Source organism: Pygocentrus nattereri, chromosome 23, assembly GCF_015220715.1.
Source record: "Pygocentrus nattereri isolate fPygNat1 chromosome 23, fPygNat1.pri, whole genome shotgun sequence".
Classification (NCBI taxonomy): domain Eukaryota; kingdom Metazoa; phylum Chordata; class Actinopteri; order Characiformes; family Serrasalmidae; genus Pygocentrus; species Pygocentrus nattereri.
Window position 1 is genome coordinate 9,199,632 of NC_051233.1, and position 16,946 is coordinate 9,216,577.

Below are 16,946 nucleotides of genomic sequence, written 5' to 3' on the forward strand. Positions count from 1 at the left end.
AAAGCTGCAGTAACACTGGACTTGAATATAATCTGCCTAGCAGACTAATTCACTAGAAACCTAATTCACCAGAAACCTAATTCACTTGAATGTGAAAGGATGCAAGATCACTTCAAAGGTAGTAACATCTAGTAGTGGTTAATTGCACAGAGTTTGGCCCAAAATCAAATGTACAGTTTTCCCCTTACTTCAAATGTAGTCAGCTAGACAAGACATGTTTGGAGTTTGAAATTTGTTTAATCAGTTCTATCATCATCGTCATCGTCGTTGACCGCTTAATCTAGATAGGGTTGCAGTAGCAGTTGGAAGAGCAGAGAATCCCAGATGACCCGGTCCCCTGCAACTTCCTCCAGCTCATTCCCAGGGACCCCAATTGGCTCCCAGGCCAACTTGGAGATGTAATCCCTCCAGCGGGTCCTAGGACAACCCCGGGGCCTTATCCCGGTAGGCCGTGCCTGGTACACCCCCACCGGGAGGCATCCAGGGGGCATCCGAATCAGTTGCCCGAACCACCTCAGCTGGCTCCTCTCAATGTGGAGGAGTAGCGGTTCTACTCCGAGCTCCTCCCGGATGGCCAAGCTCCTCACCCTATCAAATAAAGTGTACCCCACCACCCTGCAAAGAAAGCTCATTTCTGCTGCTTGTATTAACCACAGCTCATGAACTTAGGTGAGGGTCGGGATGTAGACAGACTGGCAAACAGAGAGCTTTGCCTTATGGCTCAGCTCCCTCTTCACCTCTACAGTCCGGTACAGTGACTGCATTACTGCTGCCACCTGTCCCAGCCTGCGGCCGATCACGATCCCTCTTCCCATCACTTGTGAACAAGACACAGAGATACTTAAACTCCCCCACCTGGGGCAAGTCCTTTCCCCTTACCTGGAGTGGGCATACCATCCTTTTCCGGGCTAAGACCATGGACTCAGATTTGGAGGTGCTGATCCGCCTACCAATTGCACACTCAGCTGCAAACCACTCCAGTGGGTGCTGGAGGCAACCATGTGATTCAGCCAAATCCCACAAATTATTGTGGGGCTGTCGTGGCTGACGCGCCTCTGCAATATTGCATGGACCTCAGGAACAGTACCCTTGGACTGGCAGACCGGAGTGGTGGTCCCCATTTTAAAGAAACTATCGGGATATCACACTGCTCAGCCTCCCTGGGAAAGTCTATGCCAAGGTGCTGGAAACGAGACTCCGACCAATAGCTGAACCTCAGTTTGAGGAGGAACAATGCGGATTCTGTCCTGGCCGTGCAACAATGGACCAGCTTTTCACCCTCTCGCGGAATGTTGAGGGGGCATGGGAGTTTGCCAACCCAGTCTACATGTGTTTTGTGGATTTGGAGAAGGCTTACGATCAGGTTCCCCAAGATATCTTGTGGGAGGTCCTCTGGGAGTATGGGGTACCGGGGCTACTACTCTGAGCCATTCAATCTCTGTACTCCCAGAGTGAAACCTGTGTTCGTATACTTAGCATTAAGTCGGACCCTTTCAGTATTAGCATTGGGCTCTGGCAGGGTTGTGCCCTGTCTCCACTCCTGTTCGTGATATTCATGGACAGGGTGTCAAGGCATAGCCGAGGACAGGAGGGCATTATGTGTGGAGGCTGGAGGGTGACGTCTCTGTTGTTTGCAGACGATGTTGTTCTTTTGGCTGAATCTAATCAGTTTTATAGAATCTTTATGCTACTGCAGCTGAAGTAATGAAAGCCTATAGGTAACTATTAGCATTGTGCTAGGAATGCTAATAGTTGCGTATATGATGAAAAGTGCATGCCTAAAGCCACAGTAACACCAGACTTGTGTAAAATATACCTGGCCAAAAAACTGATTCACTTAAATGCGAAAGGACAAAAGATCATGTCAATGGTATTAACTCCAAGTAGTGGTTATTTGCGCTATTTCAAGTTCTTAACTGTATTTTTCAGTTAAATCCCTTTTGAGTTGAGTTCGTCTAGGTGAACTTAAAAGCTGCTGTCCTCCTCTCGTGTCGTGTTGGAGGAAATGTGTAGTTCAGTGAGCAGCCAATGCTAGCTAGATAACTAGCGACATTCTGTTGACTGAGGAACAGTTCTGTTTAGGTTTTTTCTTAGCTTGCCCTCTTGCTTTCTAATGGCTGTTTCCTAGACTCACAGATTTGGGGTTAATACTAACCGCTAAATAATTTTTTAATCATTTAAAAGAATTGGCTTTTTCAGCTAGTTAACTAGTTAATTTTAGGTGCTCACCAAACTGTACGTCCCCTCCAAAACCACATCACCATCCATACTCGCCTTAACTTTGCTTCACCTCCGCATAGATAATAGCTTGGATTTTTTGTGACTGTGGCTTGAATCATCACGCTTGTCATAAAAGATGCACAGTTGTTGCGTATTCTCAGATAGACTTGCTTATTGTCACTGTTGGAACTAAACCTGGCATTTATCTCTAAATCACTTCACATTAATTCTCATTGAAAATGATCAATGATTTCCCTTTACCTGTGAAGTTTTATTTTGGAAGGTTTTGTTCTGACATTATGTATGACACAGTGTATGATATGCTGTCTTACGTAGAAATTTACAAGAGTACATCACATAGCTAAAAAAGTAGTAGCAGCCGTCTTGAAGCCTTGAAGCATGACGTTTATCCATACTTTTCCCGGTTTTATTCATAAAGCGTCCATCACTTGTTATCTACATGAATTCATAGCACCAGCGCAAAACTAAAGAAGCAAACTTCATAAATTCTGTGTTTGAATTTGGTCTGAAGTCTAGCTTTAAGCTGTAGTGTTCAGTTTTACTAGTGCACACATGACATAATGTGTTAAAATGTAAAAAATAAGTAAAGCAGCTTCCTCAGTGCCTGCAGTTTATCAGCCGAAGCACAATGCATGGCGCTTTTACACTGTCCCGATTTTCTCCTACTCCACCGAGTCAGTATAAAACCTGATGATACCCAGCTTCAGCCTGTAAGCCTGGGATTCAGTTCCTCAGGAGCATAGCAGGAGTTTTGCTCTGTGCGTGTGCGGCGCAGTGCAAATGCCCGAAGGCATCATGAGCAGAAGTGTGGCTGGGGAGAATAGCGCTAGTCGTTGTTAATTGCTGTAAATGGAGCCTCATTCTCTGCGGAGTGGGTCTCTTTTTAAGCCCGAATGGGAGCCTGTGGCCGGACCGGAACAATGCTGGTAGCTCCCCAAAAATCACCACCGTAATCGTAATTAAGCCCAAATCTTTTTAGCCTTTTTTCTTTTCCCCCTCGTGCCTTCAGGAGCTGTTCTCTCCATAAAAAACCTGCTGTATTATCCTCTCTTCACCCATCCCTCCCTCCTTCTCTCTCTTTCTTCATCCCTCCCTCTTTGTCTTCTCCTCTTTCATCGCTATCCCTTTATCTCGTTTACCCACAGTTGTCCCCTGCCCCTCCTCCTCTTCACCCCCTACGCGTTCCTCCACCCCATATCCAAAATGAAGGGAAGACAGATGGGGGCTGGGTTAGGGCCAGGTGGGGGTAAAGGGGGGCAGAGGGTGTTATCCTCCCCGAAATCAAGAGACTCTCTCTGGGCCATCTGGTCCATCCCTGGTCCTTGTCTTGTGGGGTGGATGCTCCTCTACAGGATCCATTTATTTCAGGTCTACACAATATGAGCAATATCCTAGTATTGCAATTACAGTGTTACATATTGCAGTATTATTTGTAATATATTACAAGCGCATTTGTGAATATATGTCATAGTTACAGATTGGCATTATTTTAAACAGCATATTTGCATTTTGTCTGATTAGAAGCATCACAGAACCACTCACTGGGCCTTGAATTGGTCAGGAAACTCATACTAAAAGCACATGATTGGTTAAGAAGCTCATTTGTAATTTGCAGCCTTTTGGACATCAGTGTAGACCAATATTTCACCAATGATTAATACATTTAATATTGTACAGTGCTACATTATGGCTTGTGTGCTAAGCCTTTCAGTGAATACTTAAGGCTTTTGTTAAGGGGAATTTTAGCCTTTCAGCAGCTCCCCTCTCAGCACTGTGTCTGGTGGCTCCTAGACATAGCAATGTGCAAGTGCCCCCTGGTGGATATGATTGGTCATTGAACAGAGCTTTCATGTCATTCTCTTTGTTTTGTGCTCTATGTTGGCTAGTTTGTCATTTTGTCGATTGTATATCTATATGTTATTCTTACTGACAGATATTTTTTTAATCTTTCAGTTCTTTCAGAAACTGCTGATTCGTCAGAGGAGGAGTGGCAGTCCATTTCGGACCTGGCTACAGCTTGCAGGAGCATTCTAGAAGCCTTGTCGCGAGAAGGTGCGGAATTATAAAGGCAAATAATAAACTAAAATGTCAAAAGTATCTGGACATGCCACCTAATTACTTGAAAGTACATCCATTGCTGTACTTATGGCTTGTATAATCTCTGCAGAAAAGCTTTGACCAATAGAATGGGATGTTCTGGAGCTCACATGAGCCTGAGGTCTAACGCTAAGCATTAGCTAGATGGGTATAAAAGTCCCCAGCATTGGGCTGTGTAGCAGTGAAACTGCATTCTCTGGAGTGATGGCGCTCCATCTAATACCTTTGGGATGAGTTGGAGTGATACAGAACTGATCATCCAACATCAGTACCTGACCTCATTAATGGCATGTGGTTGAATGCAGTCAGATCTTCACAACAATATTCCAACATCTAGTGTAAAGCCTTCCCAGAAGAGTAGAGGCTGTTACAGCAACAAAGGAGAACAAACTCCTTATTAAGACCCTTGATTCCAGAAGAAATGCTGGACATAAGAGATGATCTGTGAGACAATAAGACAGTTTAACAATGAAAAACCAACGTGTCACTCTCTTTATTGTATTCAGGACTGTTAGACTCTCCTGAGAGAGCATGTGTTTCATTGTTAGTGATGTTTAGCTGTCGGGGTGACTAACCTGAGTTAGCCTGACTAATACGGCTGAGTAACGGAGTGGAATGCTGTGTTCCAGACCGGAAGGCAGGAGATGGCAGCCAGGCAGCAGCAGACACTGGGACCTTGCTGGGTCAGACAGACGCCAAGCTCAAAGATATTAAAGACAGGTGAGACAGACATGTACACTGCACATGATTACTGTATGATGTGACTGCAGCAGTAAGTAATTGGACAATGATAAATTTTTGTTTTTTAGTTGGTTTTTACTTCAGCATACTGGACTTTAAACAGTGACTATGTGGTTGCATTATAGAATCTCAGCCTTCATTTAAAGATATTTACATCATTAGCTGAATGATATACAGTTGCATGCAAAAGTTTGGGTACCCTTGTTCATGTTATGTTGATTTTGATGTGGAAATAAGATAATACTTCCTTTATAGAGAACACACCTCTACATGCACACTTACATTTTATTTGCTGAATTTAACGCAAAACATAAACTGTGGCCAGTGCTACAATTGTGGCGCATTTCATATTTTAGGTTCTGTTCTAGTTGATTTTCTACTAAGTGTACTAAGTGTATCTTACTGGGTAAAAATCTGGTCTGTGCAAAAAAAGTTATGGCACATTTCATATTTTATTTTTTATTTTCCAGTATGTTAAACTAAATAAATAGAACTGTGCACTAAAATGAGCTGCATATGACTGTGAAAAGCACACTTCTTTTCATTTCATTTGAGACACCATAACAGTGTAGGAAATAGTAGTTTTTTATTTTTACCCAATTTTATACCAGTTTATGCAAGAAGTTCCACCTTCTAGCAAAGTCTCCCTCAATCTCCTGTTGCTACCAATCTGAGAGGGTGTAAGTTACCATGAACTTCCTCCAAGATGGGTCAAGTGTCACCACATCTTTATCACAAGTGCTGCTAACTCAATATCATTTGACAAGCATGGAGGAGAATGCTAAATGCTAAATTTCTAATGTCAGCTATAATTGGTGAGATCAGGTGGGGGAGGGAGTGTCATCCAGTTTATTTATGGAAATTAACTCGTAAAACCAGCCCATTTTGTATTCATTGTTTGTCCGAAAACCTACTCATTTACATATAAACGCCTAGCTCAGTTTAGCTCAGTTTAGCTTAGTTTAGCTCAGTTTAGCTTAGTTTAGCTTAGTTTAGCTTAGTTTAGCTCCGCCCATTCACACTGAAGTTATAAAGGAGTATTTCAGTCTGGAATGTTTTCTGAATGAAGCACAGTACAGGGCAGCCGATCAGAACAGTCATTCGTTTACATATATCAATCTTAAAGGCACATTAATAAAAACAGTTTAAGACGTTGGAAAATGGTCAGGAAAAATTTATTACGGCTGCACTTTAAACCACACAAACATTATCTCAGGAAAAAGGATAGTGCAAGAAAATTTTATTTAGGACAGTTTTAAGTATTTGTGCAATTGACTGTTATGTTGGTTCATAGCCAAGTGTGTGATGATCTCATGCACAGTGGTCTAAAATTATAGACTATATAAAGACCTGATTCCAGTATGGTTTACCCAACGTAGATGTAAATACCCTTAAATTAGAGCTGGCATTTTTACTAGAGTACAGAGCCAAAACAACTAAAACTGTGTCACGGTGCATTAATTACTTGCAAATTGCATTGTCCTGCATCTGTTATCTAAACCCAGTAGGAATAAATGCTTAAATACTACGTTGGACTAAATATATAAGTTTATTACTCTATAAGTTTTATACTGCAGCAGATGAGTGTGCTGTGGCTACAGTGTTACTGGAGTTAGTGTAGTTTCTCGAGTTAAAGGTAGATGCCAGTGCTGGTGTTTTTGCGTTGAATGTGTGATACTCAGACAAGCCAAAGAGAAACCAAAATCAACTCAAAATTAGGATCAGTGAGGTGTAATTTCTCTGTGTCGACCTTGAACATACTCCCATTTGCAGGCCTTTTCTATGTGGCTCCTTTTGTATTAGGGGCTTCCAGTGTCTCTAACTCATAATGCAGCATTTTTCTGGAGGCATGTCCCCATCAGGACTCTGACTCATACATTCTCTCCCTCTCACTAATCTACACTGAACGGAGATCAGAGATGGGGCCTTGATCCAGACTGGAGTCGTACTTGAGATGCATGTTGACTGACGACTAGTGAAACTTCAGCCCGAGGAAAAAACTTTGATTAATTTTGGGCCGCAAATCTTAATGCAGTAAAAAAATAGAACTGTCATTACAGCCTTACATGTGTGACTTTGCAGGTTGGTGCTGCATGTGCAGTCTTTGTTGTAATGCTGTTCTCTCGCAGCAGCATCAGGTTCAAGCTTTGCATAATGAGCTTTTCATTACAGAAAACTCTTCCATCGGAAGGACAGAACACTACAGAATACCTTAAAGGAAGGACATCTAAAATATGATAACTAGTGGATGGCTAATATACTGTAGCTGAAGTTGTCAGCTAATCTAGCTGACATTTAAGTAAATAAGGCTGAGCATACACTACACAACTTTTAACATTTTAACAGATTTATAAATTGGCGGCATCACAAATTTAACGTCAGTTTGTCACAGAATTTCCTATCTTGTTTTAAGAGCGCTCTCACTAGACGACACGGCAAAGAGAGAATAAAACACACATAACGCGTCTGAGCTGCAAATAAAAATTCATACTCCTAGATGCCCTCAGAGATGGGGCAGTCATGTGCTGGAGGTTGCTGGTTTGATCCCTTGAGCTGACAGTATGTGACTGAAGTGCCCTTGAGCAAGGCACCTATCCCCCAACTGCTCCCCGGGCACTGCGGATAGGGCTGCCCACCGCTCTGGGCAGGTGTGCTCACTGCCCTCTAGTGCGTGTCTTCACTAGTGTGGTGTTGCATGGATGGGTTAAATTCGGAGGTGAAATTTCCCCATTGTGGGAATTTAAAGATCACATGACACAAACAAAGCTACATGTACTGGACCTGTTTGTGCTTTTATGCCTCATGAAAGTGTAAAATAAGGATTAAAGTGGGGCTGAGAAGCACTGATATTAGAGGGAGAACTGGGGAAATATATCACTACAAACTGGGAGCTGACTAGAAGTTGTAAAGAGAGTGCCTTTACCCCTGGATACAACATTATAAACGTTGTAAACATGATATCGACTCTTTTCTGCCTGTGTTTTACACGCAGCTCCTCTGTCTCCGTGCACCGCTGTTCAGGAGATGTTCATGCGTGTCTCTACACCTGTTTTTCCTCTCTTCTAGCTCTCTGATTGGCTGTTGTTTGAATCACTCATTGAGCAAATCTCTGAGTTTCTCACGCTTCAGGACTTGAGAATGTTTTGAGTCATAAGTATCAAACATGTTTGATAATATCGGAGAGCTTCTGATCACTTCAGAGTTCCATTGGAGGGCTAGAGATTTACTTGTTGGTCCTCTAACACTAACAGATTATCCGTGCTTCCGATCGAGCTCCTGACCTGGAAAATCTCTTCAGATTGTGAAAATGTGTCACAAGGGGCAAATCTGGATTCAAATTGAGCAAAAAATTGTGCATCGTAAGCCCAGCCTTACAGATCACATCCCTTTAAAACTTACTAAAACTGGATTAGTATTTTCACCATCTAGCTAGCATACTTGCTGTAAAAAAATCGGAGGCTAACCAGCTGTTTCAAACTGCATTTACTGCATGTAGTGCTTCACTTATGTCCTTCACAGTTAAAGGTTTTCCATAAAAGGCCTGTTATTTGCCATGTTTAGCCTATTTTATGCAATGCTCTTTTATACAAAACAGTTTTTTATACAATGCTATATGTTCTTTCAGAGGCAGGGGGGATGTAATGTCTAACTATCCCTAATGATGCCAGATATTACTAAGATTTTATCAAAAAAAGAAATAGCACCATCTTGTGGATTAAGACAGAAGTGCATCCTGGTAATCTATATCAGAGAATTAGCTTAATAAACCTTTAATTATTCATAAATAAATAATAAAATATGGATATTTGTGTATCTGTGTGTCAGTACAATTTTTCCTAATATTGTGATGTTATATTGTATGGATTTTTCTCCAACCCCTATTAAACATCTCTCTCTCTCTCTCTCTCTCTCTCTCTCTCTCTCTCTCTCTCTCTCGCAGTGACTCACCCAGTCATCTGGAGGAGAAGGTGTCCCAGTTGGAGGCCATGCTGAAACGACTACAGGATGACCTCCAAAAGGTATTTTCCCTTCCCTTAGCAAGTCCTATTGGAGCTCCTGAGCCCCCCCTCCCCCATCCCCAAAAAAGAATTTCCCACCCCATCCCTCACCCTCTTCACCTAGTTGCCCCACCCAGTACCCCCTCCCGCCCTCATCCACCCCAGATCCAAAAATTACTTCACAGAGGCAATCAGGGATTGTAGCGGTAGGGCGGGACAAGCAAAAGAAACCTGTCTTGTCATTGGGCAGGGCGAACAGAGGAGATGAGAAGATGGCTGGAGGGACATTGGGCAGCAATGCTCACTCTCTCAACACTAAGCGACCAATGGCAGTCGAGGCAAGTACAGCATGAGATTTTTCCTCCATTGCGCCAAAACCGAATTAAAACAACCGAAACCAAACCCAGTAACACATTTTCAATTCTCAACCTGTCAAAGCAAAAGAAAAATGAGCTTTTGAGAATCTGACCCAGGGAGGTGTCCTAACATGCAGTGAGATGATGTTTGAGATCTGGGAATCAATAATTGGTGATTGATGATAATGGTTCATGAAAAAGTTACATTATAATCAGACTAAGCAGTAGGGCTGCACAACATGGACATAAATGCAATGTTCAATAAAGCTGTTGGGCATTATGATGAAGATATGAAAAGGTGTAAACTATGATTAAAAGAGTGTGCTGGACACTTAAACTAGAACTGCACTCACACCGTTATGTGCACTGTGCAGCTAAAGCAGTCAGCATTCCCTGCACAGTTTTTTTTTTCTGGCAAGACTATAAAATAGAATGAATGAATATAGGTGGGCTTAAAAAAATAAATATTTATTTGATTCCTTAAAAAGCTCCTTATAGTGATGCGGGTTTGTTGTGACAGTAGTCATTACTGCTTCATAAAGAATGAATGAATGAGTGACCAAATAAATCATCAGTCTTTGAACAAAACCTTTTATCTCCAGAAAAGAAACTTTACAGGAGAAAACAAAAACATGCTTTACCTTTAATGTTACTCAATGTATGCAGACTTTTTTTTCCAGCAAACTTTTGACAGTTTCTTTATATATTGTATTACACTATATATACATACATATACACACACACACACACACACACACACACACACACACACACACAAAAATATATATATAATGGAGATAAGAGGTTTTGTTCCAACAGCAGCGATATATATATTGGAACAAAACCTCTTATCTCCATTTTTATCATATTTCAGTTTTTGACATAATTTGAAAATGCCTGTTACACTTTATATTGTGTGTAAATTTCATGATGAGTGGGCCAAAAGAAACAGTCCAAAATGAGTCTGGTTCCATTGACTTACATTAAAGGTGAGGTAGGTTTTTTTCCTTCTCCTGTAAAGTTACCATTTTAGAGATATGAGGTTTTGTTTTGAGAACAGCGATATATACAGAATGTGTGTATATATATACACACACACAAGTCTTTACTGTCATTACTGATTTATGATGAATGAATGGATGAATAAATGAATATCAAAATATTTAGTATTATTTCTGTATTCTAAATCTATAAATATAAACTTATTATTTTACATATGTTAAAATAAATTAAATATACATTTTACATTTTTTTCTTCTCTAGATAGGCCTATAAAAACAAGTAAATATTTATTTAATTCTTTAGAAACCTCTGCATGGTGCAGGTTTGTTGTGACAGTAGTCATTACTGCTTCCCAGATTCAACACTCAGCTCTGGGACTAAGAATAGTCATGACCTTTGAAGTATTTTTATGAGCTAGTAGTTCAAGATAAAGCAGTGTTTGAGTTTATTATGAAAAATCGCAATAATGACACAAATAAGACTCTTCATGCAGCCCTACTAAGCACTAAGCCAGATTAAATTATGTTGATGTAGTCTGTCTGATTGGCATGTCAAAGAAAACATATTCTGCTGGGAAAGGAAAAATAGAAAGGTGGAAGAGTAGTTATTTGATTGGAAGGAGTGTGAAGAACACAAGAAGACAGTTGGAAGGAGAAGCAAAAAACACGTCTTAAGCCTCATGGATCCAATTTAAGAACTAGGTGCCTCACACTCAATTGACCTTAAAGGTCAGAGTAATTCAGACCTCTCCAGGGACATTTTCACACAAGGATGGACATACAGTTCAGTAAAACATACTGTAGCATGTCCAGGGACTGGAGCGCAAATGACATTCTCTCAACTGAAAATGTGTGACATCCTCCATTAAGAAGTGAGACAGGGTCCAAGCTAACATGATGATCTTCTGGCTTGACCACCTAAGCAAACCTACTCTTCTTTTTTATTGTTGCTTTTGTAACTTGACCCCCATTCCCTTCTCTGTCAACCTCACCATTAACACCCTGCTATGTTATCATCAATCTAGAGAAAGGCAAAACAAGGGATCAACAATAGTCAACATTTTCTTCTTATTTAAGGATTATCAAATATCAGAGTTTCAGAGTGAGCGTGGTTAACCCTATGAGGACCCGTATTTCTCCAATAAGGCTGCACGATTAATCGTATTAATTAATTGGATAATTGGAAATTATTAATTAATTTTTATCATCATCAAGATACGATTGCAATAAACATGATGTGAAGTGCTGCAATAACAGAACAGATCAGATTATCAAATATCAAGAGTTTCAGAGTGAGCGTGGTTAACCCTATGAGGACCCATAGTTCTCCAATAAGGCTGCATGATTAATCATATTAATTAATTGGATAATTGGAAATTATTAATTAATTTTTATCATCATCAAGATACGATTGCAATAAACAATACGATTGCAATAACTGAACAGATCAGATTACGTTACACCTTCACATTTGCAAAGTGATGTAATGAAGTAGCATTAGGAGCTGTACCTGGGGACGAGTGTCTTATCCACTAAGCTGTACAGTCGATTACAAAGCTGACCAGAGTGTAGTGCTGAACAACTATGCTGCTGTTAACTACTTTCCTGTAAAACCAGTTTAAATGGAAAGACAAGTCTGAATTCCAGGTATGTCAAATAGTGCCTAGTAAAGTCATCAGTGCACTTAAAACAAAAGGGCAAAACAATCTTTTCGGCCAGAACAATGATGTGAGTTCAGTACATCTAGTGTGGTTTGTTCCACTTGCTTAACAGAAGTTCTAACCACTGTATCATTTGTTCTGAGACCACCTACTGATTGTGATTGGTCTACATAGTGTCACATGGCTGCCTATTTTAATGCACAAAGCCTCTAGTGGTGCCGAGATATACATGGGGTTATATGTATAATCGTGACAGCGGTAGTTGCATTTCATTTAATTTATTTTTGCCCTCTGTACACTGTGGGCATAAGGGTGTGTTGATTTCAGTACTGTATCAAAAAAGAAAGTTCAAAACCTCCATCCCAAAATGTAAAGTCGACAAAGAGGCTATGCATGCACCCATACTCAAATGACTGTACTTTGTAGATTCTTTTTTAGAGGGTGGAAAGAATTTAAAAAGGCAGAAAACTTTTGTTTTTGTTGTTGTTGATCTGTGTAGTATGTAACCTGAGTTCTGTTTAATCAAGAAATCTTAACACGTAAAATATCAAGAATCTAATCACACCTAGACTTAAGAATTGAAAATCTTTTCGAGCATAATCGTGTGAATCTGGACCTGAATTGCAGTATCTAATGACTTTAACTCACATTGCATTTTATGTCCATATCGTGCAGCCCTATTCTTCATAAGCCTTTACCCAGAGTCTACTCTGCGTACCCTTTTTTCCTAAGCCTTCACTAGCAACCCTATTTGTTACAATACTGAAATATTTTTCTTGATTGGTTAGATTGTTTAATATTATAAATACACATTATATGGCCAAAAGTGTGTGGACACCTGACCGCCAAAACCTGGGCTTGTTGGACGTCCCATTATAAAATCAGGGGCCTGATTATGGAATTACCCCCGCCCTTGCAGCTGTAACAGCCTCCACTCTTCTGGGAATTATTTCCAAAAAATTTTGTATTGTGTCTGTGGGAATTTGTTCCCGTTCAGTCAATAGAGCATTTGTGAGGTCAGACCCTAGTGTTGGACGAGAAGGCCAGTTCATCCGAAAAGGTGTTCAGTGGGGTTGAGGTCAGAGTTCTTTGCTGGTCACTGGAGCTTCTCCACACCAAACTCATTAAGCCATGTCTTTATGGACAGTGCACAGTGGCACAGGAAACAGGAAATAGTCTTCCCAAAACTGTGGCCACAAAGTTGGAAGTATGTGAAAGTCTAAAATGTCCTCCCCCAAACTTTACTGTTGGCACTGTGCATTCAATTAGGTAGCGATGTCCAGGCATCCACAAAACCCAGAATCGTCAATCAGATTGTCAGATTACAAAGTGTGATTCATCATTCCAGAGTCCAGTGGTTGTATACTTTACACCACTCCAGCTGACACAAGGCGTTGCGCATAGGGATCTTCGGCTTGTATGCAGCTACTCAGCCATGGAAAGCCATTTCAAGCTCCTGACGCACAGTTCTAGCAAATCTAGCAGGCAGAAATTTCACGAACTGACCTTTGGCAAAGGCGGCATCTTTTAGTGTGTTTTAAGCTACTGAGCTCTTCAGTACAACCTATTCTACAGGAAGATTCACTTGAAAGAGGCCCTGAATATTCTGTTGCAACTCCCATTAGGATGAAGCAATGTGAACAAAAAAATATACTACGTACCTTCACATATGTGTAATCGATTGCATTACATGTGATGCTGGGAGTGATCTCAGTTTTCTGTCAGACACATGAAGGGGTACTGGGGTTTGCACCCAGATGTAGCAAAAAGAGGTTAAACGTCGCAACGGCTATCCAGTATCTACCTTGTTGCTCCGACACAAGGGCATCCTGGCTTGCTCGAAGCTCCATATACTGAGAAGCACATTGCACATTATTTCACTCTAATTGCTTGGAGGTTGCATGGCTATGTGCTTGACTTAATACACACCTGTTAGCAATGGGTGTGGCTGAAACACTTGACCTCAATAATTAGGAGAGGTGTCCACATTCTGTTCCGTTGGCCATATAGTGTATCTTTACTATCGATAGTTTACTATCTGTTTGTTTGTTTGTTGTTGTTGTTTTTTTTGTATCTCAATTTTGAGAGCCAAATATGACCTTTCCACATCAGACCTCTTCAAAAAAGCATTCTGTCCAGCATAGCCTTGCAAAGCTATGCTATCTTTTAAACAAAATTGAGAAAAGTAATTGAAATGAGTGATGGTGCATGTAAGTAAAAGAGGCTTTTCATGTGATTGATGATAACGGCAACTGAACTAGCCACACAGCATAATAAGTAGGACAACATATGCATACATATACATAAACAGAAACTGACAGCTTTTGAATGGCGTCCATGCAGCACTCAGAGTCTGAATATAATTGATTATTCAGGTTTGTTAAAGCGTGAAACTAGTGTGGTTTTGTTGGCTATGGGCTTTTAGAGCTACTGTCCACAAGTCTTATCTTTTTCAGATGCAATTAATCCTGATCGGGGCATTAAGAACACAGGCGTAGTCTATTTTAAGCCATCGTCTTTGGAGATGGCGCCTCATGAATGCTTAATGCGGCTGTCATAAGCTGTTTATGTATGTCTGATGTTGTTGCACTTAGCGTGCTTTGTGACAAGCTACCCTCATCTCACCTCATCTATTAATTATGGCTAACTGAAAAACAACATCTTCATTTTCCTGACAGCAGAGCTGCTGCGTTTAGAGGAAAGAGTTTGTTAAAAACCCCATGCAAATTGCAACATGCCGTTGAACTCTTTTTTCTGCTACTCTTTGTGGCTCTGTTTTGTCGTTTTCATGTCTCATCAGTCTTGTCCTTCTCAGTGGCATCGGATATTTTCTGCCTTTAGCAGCTGATTTATGGACTAGCTTCCTTCTAAAATCGAAGGCTTGAGTAAACACTGAAGCTAATCCTGGACTAGATGTTAAGGGCATAAAATACTTGTTGCCTCAGGTTAAAGATGGTAAGAAAAATGTGAGAACCATGGTACTGAAAAGAAAGTGAGATTTTATTTGATGTACTTTTTCTCATCCTGATTTCCCATTTCAAATCTTTCACAGCCACGTCACAAAGGGCCTGTGTACACTAAAAAGGTTTTAGCACAGGTTCGCATTGATTTTTGAAAATCTCTTTCACATCAAATTAGCATCCAGAACAGCTTAGAGTTTCTAGTAGGGCCTGACTGATATGAAAAAATTTTACTAATTATATATATATAAATATATATATATATATATATATATATATATATATATATATATATATATATATAATTATTATTATTATTATTATTATATTATATTGGCAGATTTTTTAATGTTAAAGATTACACTTAAGTTACTAAAAGGTTTTTTGCATGATGTAACAGCACAGAGGTGCTCAATCCTGGTCCTAGAAATCTGATCCAACATACCTAACTCTAATATTGAGATGCCTCTGGAGCTCTAGATTATGTTGAGATGCCCCTGAAGCTCAAGATTAGGACTAGAGCTAAACTCCGCAGGGTGAGAGTGGGTTTGGGCTCTACCACCACAGAAGAACTTTTGTTTTTTTAAGGCAGTGATTCTCAAAGTGATTTTCAGGAACCCCCAGAGGGTCTACACTTTGCACCAACCCAACTCACAATACATAAGATTAGAGTAAAAATGTGGACAGTCTGGGAGTCCCCAAGGACTAGTTTGAGAACCAGTGCCCTAAAGAACCTTTTAGTGGATGGTTCTTTAGATAACTGTTTTTTGTAAATGAGATGTTTATGTGTGTATAACCTTTTAAAAGTTTCAAGAACATCCACATTTAAAGGTTCTTCACATTTCACAAATCTTTTTTCAGACATGTTCCTTTAGGGTTTTGGCTGTCAAATCATTTCTCCTGGACCCACAGATGGTCCACACTTTCTACCAACCCAACAAGACAGTGATAAAGCAATTATGTAGACAATCTGGGGGCACTGAGGAGCAGTGTGAGAATCACTGGTTCATGGAATTAAAGGTGGTTCTTGTATTTTTGCATTGATCAAAACCACAATACATTTTTTGTAAGAGTTTAGGATATATTTTACATGTTTGGATGTTTTACCTTATCATCATGTCTTCGAAATTTGCAAGTTCAGCCTTTATACATTTGTATACAAAACGTAAACACATTTTCTGCAGGGAACAAACTAAAATATACATGCATTTGTCTGTAAGTTTTACTGTACAGGTTCTGTTTATTTGCTGAGTTTAATATATTGTAAAAAATAAAACAAAATACTAAATGTAAAATTACTTCTGCACAAGCCATATTTATGTTTTTTTCCCTCAGTGTGTTAAAATTAAACAAATAAATTAAGTGATACTTTTTCAATCTCACAACCGGGGAAATTCCACCTCCACATTTAACCCATCCGTGAAGTGAAACACCACATTCACACTAGTGAATACACACACACTAGGGGGCAGTGAGCATACTTGCCTGGAGTGGTGGGTAGCCCTATCCATGTCGCCCGGGGAGCAGTTGGGGCTTAGGTGTCTTGCTCAAGGACACCTCAGTCATGGACTGTTGGCACTGGGGACTGAACCAGCAACCTTCCAGTCACAGAGCCAGTTCCCTAACCTCCAGCCCACGACTGCCCCCTAAATAATAATTGTACATTAAAATGTGCAGAAGTGTGTTCTCTGGTGTGTATGTGTAACTTATTTTAACTTAGAAAATCATCTAAACACGTCATTTGACCAGGCATGCCCCAACTTGGGTATATGACAAAGGGGTGACTTTTACTGGGTCACCCACTGACACAGTCATTAAGGTTTTGTTTTGTTATCTGAGGAATGCAAATTCAAGTTCTGGCAATGCTCTAACCCAAAAAGTCAGTAAATAT

General features: G+C 40.3%; 1 protein-coding gene across 4 annotated transcripts in view; it reads left to right on the forward strand.

The window, feature by feature from the left end:
* Positions 1–16,946, forward strand: part of zmp:0000001168 (signal-induced proliferation-associated protein 1) — a 117,448-nt gene that overhangs the window by 91,271 nt on the left and 9,231 nt on the right. For 3 of the 4 annotated variants that reach the window (XM_017702950.2, XM_017702951.2, XM_017702952.2), the window contains exons 13-15: positions 4,195–4,293; positions 4,968–5,058; positions 9,020–9,098. In XM_017702950.2, coding sequence (XP_017558439.1) covers positions 4,195–4,293; positions 4,968–5,058; positions 9,020–9,098 — 269 coding nt within the window. Of the gene's footprint in view, positions 1–4,194; positions 4,294–4,967; positions 5,059–9,019; positions 9,099–9,327; positions 9,416–16,946 lie in introns of all 4 variants that reach the window. The other variant, XR_001858080.2, reaches the window with a different exon arrangement.